The sequence below is a fragment of the Microcebus murinus genome, chromosome 7 (genome assembly GCF_040939455.1).
Source record: "Microcebus murinus isolate Inina chromosome 7, M.murinus_Inina_mat1.0, whole genome shotgun sequence".
NCBI lineage: Eukaryota > Metazoa > Chordata > Mammalia > Primates > Cheirogaleidae > Microcebus > Microcebus murinus.
The window spans coordinates 69171306-69180000 of NC_134110.1; the positions used below are offsets into that span (position 1 = coordinate 69171306).

The 8695-nt window shown below is 42.0% G+C and overlaps 1 protein-coding gene across 5 annotated transcripts in view; it reads left to right on the forward strand.

The window, feature by feature from the left end:
• RUNX1T1 (RUNX1 partner transcriptional co-repressor 1) overlaps window positions 1-8695 on the forward strand; it is a 139992-nt gene that overhangs the window by 129588 nt on the left and 1709 nt on the right. For all 5 annotated transcript variants that reach the window (XM_012749612.3, XM_012749615.3, XM_012749610.3 and 2 more), the window contains one exon: window positions 8520-8695. This exon is cut by the window's right edge and continues 1709 nt beyond it. In XM_012749612.3, the coding sequence (XP_012605066.1) occupies window positions 8520-8695 (176 nt within the window). The remainder of the gene's footprint in view (window positions 1-8519) is intronic.

Consider the following 8695-nt stretch of genomic DNA (forward strand, 5'->3'; position numbering starts at 1 on the left):
GGGGTCTCGCTCTTGCTCAGGCTGGTTTCTAACTCCTGACCTTGAGCAATCCGCCCGCCTCGGCCTCCCAGAGAGCTAGGATTACAGGCGTGAGCCACAGCGCCCGGCCTATTCATAGGGATTTTAAGAAGGAATCTGGGCTTCAGAATCAGTACCACCATTCTAGGCCTAGCTTGGCTGTTTCTATGTTTCTTCTGAACTGTTTGGGTTCCCTACAAGATACCTCTGAATTCTTCTCTTTATGATTTCTGAATTTAGCCTTTGTCTTTCTACCTCACTTTTCATATCTGTATCGAGCTAGTAATGCCCATTCTGCTTAGAAATACCAGTGCTCCGAAAGGTTGGCAGTAAAGGAAGAAAACATTGTATAAGGAGGAGAGAAGAGTTAAAAACATATAATTGGGTAGATCAGCAGGAAGAAGACATGGAGGCAGGAATGAATAACATAGGGGCTTATTGTAGACGTGCCATATGACTAACCCAAACTGGGATGCCTCTTGGAGTAAATGAGGGTGCTCTTGCTGGGACATGACCAGTGCTATAAACCGGCTGTTCCAGACACACAGGAACCCGAGGTCAGCAGAGTTATTGGGGGTTGCATGAAGTTGGTTTTGCCTGAGATGAAATAAGATGACCTTCAATGAGCATTTAACCCTGTACCAGGCACGGTACAAAGTGCTATCTATACTTTAGCTCATTTACTTCTCACATAAAGTCTGATAGAGAAGATAGTGTTTTCTTCCTTTTGCAAGTAAGACAGCTGAGTCTAGGGGTGGGGAGGTTAGGCTACTTGCTCAGTGTCTCATAGTCAGTCCTCAGAACCCACATTGTCTGGCTTTCATGTCACCTTCTTCATAGCTGCATGGCAGTAGTAGGATTTTTTTTTTTCCTCGTTGTGTACTGTTGGATTTATTTCTTCATTGGACTTCCTTCATATTATTTCTGCTTAGTTCTCTAATTTTTCTTGGGTTTACAGACTAATAATTGTTATTTTATTTTATTTTTGAGACAGTCTCACTCTCTTGCCTGGGCTAGAGTGCCATGGCATCAGCCTAGCTCACAGCAACCTCAAACTCCTGGCCTCAAGCAGCGATCCTCTTGCCTCAGCCTCCTTGGTAGCTGGGACTACAGGCACCAGCTACCATGCCCAGCTAATTTTTTTTATTTTTTAGTTGTTTGGCTAATTTCTTTCTATTTTTAGTAGAGATGGGGGTCTCGCTTTTGCTCAGGCTAGTTTCGAACTCCTGCGCTTAAGAAATCCTCCTGCTTCAGCCTCCCAGAGTGCTAGGATTACAGGTGTGAGCCACCACGCCTAACCAATTGTTATTATTAACAGAGTGACACTGAACTTGGGGCAGATACCTAAGCAGTGTGATGTTTTCTATACTTCCTCTTTTTATAATGTATTATTTCACTCAGAATGTAAGCTGCATTAGCCTAAATCAGAAGTTCATCTTAAACTGTTTTTTTTTTCTGTATTTCCATTTCCTATATGTGTATATATAAAGGTTTTTTTCCAGTAAACACTGTTAGATTGCGGCCATTTCCAAAGAAACTGATATAGCTCTTCTTTGAGATCCACAACTTATACTAGTTTAGATGATTGAAGCAGGAAATTGGAAGTGAGCATAGAAACAGATAATAAATAATTGTACTGTTCTAATAGTTTTGAGTTCTAAGCCACTAAAGTGATTTTTCCCCAGATTAAAACAGCCTTTAATCATTATTCTCATATAGGTGCAGAACTACAGTTATATCGAAGTTGGGCAGTTTTATGACTTTTAAGCAGAAACAGTACTCAAATCTTTATGCTTTGTATTTCCAGGGCCTTCTAAGCCTTGATAATGGAAGTCACTCTGAGAGATTCATCTTCATTACTCCTTTCAGAGTTAGTAGAACCAACCCCAGTGGCATCTGTGCAGGATGTCCCAAGCCATGGAAACACCACCTGTGTAGACTATGAATAGAACGTAGCAGCCTTGCAGCATTAAAAACCTTGTGTTGCTCACCTCTTGGAGATTTGGTTTTCTTATCTGCAGAATTGTGATAATGTTTATGTGACCTGCTTTGCAAGGTGATTAAGAGGTACAAATGAGATGAATAGGAGTATTTTACTTAAAAAAAGTTACCTTGCAAATGAGCATTGTGACTATGTAAGAGAGAGAAAGAGAGAAAAGAAAAAAAAAAAACAGCTAAGAAATGATTTTGGGCCGGGTGCGGTGGCTCATGCCTGTAATCTCAGCGCTTTGGGAGGCCGAGGTGAGAGAATCGCTTGAGCCCACCAGTTCAAGTCCAGCCTGGGCAACATAGCAAGACCTCATCTCTGCAAAAGATTTAAAGATTATCCATGTGTGGTGGTGTATGCCTATAGTTCCAGCTACTTAGGAGGCTGAGGCAGGAGGCTCTCTTGAGCCCATGAGTTTGATGTTGCTGTGAGCTATGATGACACCAGTGCATTCTACTCTTGGCAATGAAGCAAGATCCTATTTCTAAAATATAAAAATAAAAAAAGGAAATTATTCTAACAGTAAGGGTGGTGAGGCAATTAAAGTAGGAACTATATGAGACTGAAAAGGAAAGAAGAGAGACAACAGTAGTAAAGTCTGTGGAGTTTGGTGCTGATCTGTTGCATGGGCTAAAGAAAAGAGGGGTTTGCAAGAGTCTTGGGGCTGAGTGTTGCTAGTGACTAAAATGGACAGTATGTTTAGGGTTTGGGTAATACTGAATTAGAGGAGCGACCTGGTAGAGCTACATACAGAACAGGCAGTTGAAAGAGCGTGCAAAAGCTCAGGAAAGAGATGAGTGAGGAAAAACAGGTTTGAGAATCCTTTGCGTACAACTGATGATCGAAACCATGAGCTCTGACAAGGAAGGGCTTAGGAAAGAAAAGATATTTGTCTTCTCTGTGCTAGTATCCCCCCACCTGCTTGCCAAATATTTAAAGGGGAATGAACCAACAAAGTTACAGTGCAGGAAAGAGAATTGTAGTACTATCTAGGAAATCAAAATTAGAGAAAGTTTCAACAAGGGGCATTTAAAATGGGGAAGTGATCATCAGTGGTGAATCTTCAGAAAGTGTGAGGGCAGTGAGGATGGAGAAAAGATAATTAGTCACTAATGACATGTAAGGGAAGTAAGTTAAAGTTCTTTCTCTGTAGCTGTCAGTGCCTGTGTGTGAAAGCACTTAGTTTGAGTGGGCCCATGAGCTCTCTAATTCTAAAGGTTGTCATGTGCTGGGTCTGGAGCAAGGATTGTATCTACGTCTTGATTTTTTCCAGCGGGAGGAGGTGGTGTTAGTACTTGCTATTTATTCAGGACCTACTGAGCTGTGCTTAGCACTGACCATAATCCTAAATAACCATGCAGTTGCTGTTCCTGCCTTATAAGTTCTGTTGCTCCAAGAGGCTAAGTATATCTTGCCTATGGCTCTAACGTCACTTAGTGATGAAGTTGGAAATGAAATGCAGGCTGGCTTGACTCCGAAGCCTGTGCATTTCTGTTACACACCATGACACTTTGTCTTTGGTGCCTCCAACTCCTAGTCCAATCTCTGTCCACTTTGAGGAGTTAAGTGCTCTTCTAATCTATTCCTGCAACAATGGGATCTAAGCAAAGATCTGAGATTGACAAAGTATGGTATTTTGGAAAGAGTATTTGATTTGTGATCCAAACATTTGGGTGAATCAAACCTTGGCTATGTAATTTTATATCTCTGTGACTTTGGGCAAGTCTTTTACTGAGAAAGTTATTTATTTGGGCACCTCAGTATTTCCTAAGCTGCAAACGTGTGTGAAATGGTTTGAAACTGTCAAGTGCAAGACAAGTATAAGATGCTGCGGCCCTATTGTGAATTTAAGTCACTGTGTTGTCTTCTGTAGAGTTCTTTACATTTTGTAAGTTTTAATTATCATCATTCTGTTTATATTCATTAAGCATTGATTGTGTGCAAGGACTTCTGGATAATTACAGATGTGTAAGACCTAGAGAAACTTAAAGTAATTTGGGAGAAAATATTTTCTCTCTCAGAAAAACAATGTTCAACAGCAAGAACCAGAAGTGACATATTTTATCAGTAGGACAGAGGGACCATGATCTTTGCATCAAAAATAACAATATAAAGGAAATAATTTATTTTCTTGGGGCCAAAGAACATTGCTGATATAAAGCAAAGTGTCGAAAATCTTTCATATGCAGTTTTGGCATTCGAAAGCTTCAGTCTGTCCATGTATAGCCTTGTGTTGGATCTATTTAGAAAAGGGGAGATTTGTGTTGAAACTCAGTCCTCATCTGACTCACCCCCTAACTTTGGCCAATTGACTTGTTCTTGTTTCTCAGATAGGGAAATATTCTTTGCCAAAAAGGGAATAATTTTATCACAAATAAAGGAAGGCTGTAAAGTGCCATGAGCTTTGGGAATGAAATTTGCTATAGCATGGCTCTTCATGAGCTTTCTATGCTATTGTAGTAATTTCAGTCACTAGAATCACTCTTGAGAGGTCTGGAAGGGAAGCTCAGTTATTAAAAAAAAAAAAATTAAACAAATAAATAAAACAACAATTAGGTAATGCTAGCCTGAATATAAAAAGCACAAATTGAAAAATGTACATTGGGTTAAGCCATTGACCGCCTTTGTCCCTGCCCTTACGGATGTACCTCTGGGTGTTAGACACAGTTTGCAATTCCTACCTCTGTGAACAGCAGAAAGCTTAGAAACTTAAAATGATCCAAATTGGAGTACTCACAAGATCTTGTACCTTCCCCTGTTCCCAGAATTGTGACTGTTCAGGGACTGAGTGCCCCTGGTGAGGCATCAGTCTTGCAGGTATGGATTAGTTAACAGGAAATTCAATAGATAAATTCTATATTAATGGAAATTACTTTTTCAGTTTTCTAATGAGTTTTTAAAAAGGCATATGCACTTTGGAGTTTTTGTTAGTTGAACACTCACCGACGTTCCCTGCATGTTCATTGTAGTGCAGTGTCAAGAGAAATAAAAATTTGCAGATTTTTTTCCTACTTGATCATTTAAATTGCTCTTTGTTGTACCTTCCTACAGCTGAAGGCTGTTTTTGTCCCAGTGGTGGGTGGTAAATGAATAGGATTGAACAACCTCAGGATGAAACTAGAGGTAAAACTAGCCAGACTCCTTAAATCCTGGATCAGAACCAGGCAATACTAGGCAAGAAGGCTCAATTCCCAGCGGCTTCATGATCCAAAACATCTGTTTCTGTAGTTGGCACAATTCCACTTTTTTGTTTGTAAAATTGTTCCCATCTTTGAAAACACTTTAAAAAATAAAGAAGTCCCCATTCTGTCTCCTCTTTCCACTTCCCAACACATACATTTGTAATTACCTGGTTTAGTCTGTGTGTTTAATCAGTTTAAATTGAGAATGTTGCGTACATCTGATTTCAATCTGAAGGAGCCATTGAGTATTGGGCAGTTACCACCCTCGTGTCTGCCAAAATGTGCCTTTGCCAGAAAACGGATAGGACTCACACCAGGGTATTTCCTAAAGAAGCCACTTGACTCAGATTAGATGTTTAATTTCCTTAAAATATTGTTTTGGATTTGAGTCTCTGTTCTCTAATTGGGATATTCTGATGTAATTTAGGAATATCGCTTATTCGCTGAGTTTGTTCCAGGATCCAGCTGGCATTATTCTAAAAGCGCAAACCTCAGGGAAGTAAACTCCGCTCTGAGAGTGGGGTGTCATCCCTCACTGCTTTGAAGGGTGGGCCAGGCCCACGTGCGTTCACATCTTTGTGGAGCCATTATACATGCAATGCAGTTATATTAATTTTGGGAGAAAAGGGCTTTGAGTTACGGGAGTGAAACCTCTGATCAGAGGTTCACGTCTTCTGAGATATTAAATTAATTGAAATAGAAAAAAATTGCTTCATTCTAGGAGCAGTTATTCATTTTAACTTCAGTTTACTTTGTTGTTGTTGTTGACACCGGGTCTGCCTGTGTCTCAACAGTGTTGCCCAGGCTGGCATACACTGGCCCCGTGATAGCTCACTGTGACTTCAAATTCCTGGGATCAAGCGATCCTCCTGCCTCAGCCTCCCGAGCAGCTGGGATGACAGGCACATGCCACCATGCCCAGCTAACTTTTTTTTTTTTATTTCCCAGTCCTTGAGGGACTAACTTTTTAAAAACACTTTTTGGAAAGAAGGGTCTCTCTATGTTTCCCAGGCTGATCTCGAACTCCTGGCCTGGTGTGATCTCCTGCCTCAGCCTCCCAAAGTGCTGAAATTATAAGTGTGAGCCACTGCACCCATCTATTTTACTTATGAATGAACACATTAACCAAGTTTCTAGAGTTCCTCATCTACGTTTACTTAAAACACCTTTCATTGGTTAAAGTTTGAGATCTTACATTTTTGTTTTGTTTTGCTTTTCATTGTTAAACTGTAATCCCTTTTCTTTCTTCTTTTTCTTTTTTTTGTTTGAGCTTTATTGCTTAAGGACCATACTTTCTTTTTTTTTTTTTTTTTTTTTTTGAGACAGAGTCTTGCTTTTGTTGCCCATGCTAGAGTGAGTGCCGTGGCGTCAGCCTAGCTCACACCATCCTCAAACTCCTAGGCTCAAGCAATCCTTCTGCCTCAGCCTCCTGAATAGCTGGGACTATAGGCATGCACCACCATGCCCGGCTAAATTTTTCTATATATATTAATTGGCCAATTAATTTTCTTTCTATTTATAGTAGAGACGGGGGGGGGGGGTGTCACTCTTGCTCAGGCTGGTTTCGAACTCCTGACCTTGAGCAATCTGCCCGCCTTGACCTCCCAGAGTGCTAGGATTATAGGAGTGAGCCACCACGCCGGGCCCATAATTTCAATAAGAACATAGAGCTGTGCTCTTTCTACAGGCTTGAAACCAGAGTTGATGATTTTACAGGCTTACAGCATGTGCAAGCCTCTAGGAGCCCCTTTATTTGTTAGCAAAGTTAGGATACTGCTAAAGGTTCCCTATACATTTTGCATAGTGGTAAAGCCGCACACCTCAGGGTGATGGGCTGACGATCCACAGGGGAATTTTCAACAGGCCCATGAGCTCACCCTGAGTCACATAACTAGCACGCTGAAAGCAGAACAAATGTAGAGAACGTGGTAGAAGGACCTGTGAGATCTACCTGTGTCTGGGCTTTAAAAGTCTGTTTTAATTGTGATATAACCACATACCATCAGCTGCTTGGGGTTGTCAGAGTGTAGCCAGAAGTTTGTTTCACAAGAAAACAGTCAAAACCAATGAAGATAAAGGAGTAAAAACTTGAATGGCATAAAGCTAAGAGCACTTGATGTAGCATTTCACAATGGGGTTGGCCTTGACAAAGAAACTGGGCACACTTTAAACACCTAAATGAACATTTGAAGTGGCTTTCTGAGGTTCGCCACCTCCTGGCAGGGCCCTGAGGGTTATCACAATTCGTTTCCTCCTCCTGCTGCCTTCTTCCCTGGGCACTCTCTGCCGCAGGTGCTCGTCCAGCCCTGATTCAGGATGTGACTGTCTTAAAGTTTAGATCCCAGAGACAACTCCATTTCCACTTTTCTCACATCTTGCAAAACGCCACCGGGGGCTGGCAGCAGACTTCTGGGGTCGGAGTTCTGTGCTGCTCATTCACAGACGAGCCCCAGTTCCCTCTGCTTTTCTGACTTCCCGGAGTTGCAAAGGCACAAAGTAGCTCCATCAGCTGGGGAGCATCGTCTGCAAGCAGAATTAGTGTTTGCCACGTTTGAGTGTTCCTCATTTTTCAAAGCCAAATTAGTCACAGTCTGATTCACTCATTTCACAAATACTAATCGAGCACCTACTGTCTACCAGGCATTATTCTGGGTGCTTGGGATATATCAGAGGAAAAACAAACCAAGGATCCTGCCCTCTTGGGAGCAGAGATAAAGGAGATTGTGTTAAGCCTGTCCTAGCCTTTGGTTGTAAGGTAAACCGAGTAACTGCAGTGGGAAGAAATAAACGCACGAGAGGTTGGAGTGCCTTGCCTCACTCTGTCTAGTCAGTGATGGAGCAGGGAATGGAGCCCTTTACTCCATTTCTTCAAATCCAATATAGGGTTCTAGTAGTTTCCTGAGAGTATCTAGAAGGAAGAAGCTTCTGCCCAGAGCGATGCCTTGGTGTCTGACCATTGTGGTATGGGTACTACAAGGGCAAAAATTTGCATATAGTGATTGCTAGTGAGCATAGGTGAATAGGCAACTTAGATGTAACGATAAGCAAACCTAAAAAGAAAGGATTTTATAGTAAAAACCAAAAAGGTCTTTAGCCACTTTGTTCCATGCCGTTAACAGTTGCTGGCAGGAAAGTTTGGACAATCTCGGCACCAAAACCTGCACCTTTTCTGTGTGTAGCGTGAGAACCCACACCCACAATACGCCTGGCTTTTTCATCCTGACTGCATAGTGTTTGAAAATGAGGGTACAGTGCCGCCTAGCATATTTATCAGACTTCCGCCTCACAGGGTATTAATGTGGGATCTTGTTTTCTTCCACCATCTCCTTTAGAGCTGCTGGAACTGTGGCCGTAAAGCGAGTGAGACGTGCAGTGGCTGTAACACAGCCCGCTACTGTGGCTCGTTTTGCCAGCACAAAGACTGGGAGAAGCACCACCACATCTGCGGACAGACCCTGCAGGCCCAGCAGCAGGGAGACACGCCTGCGGTCAGCTCCTCCGTCACGCC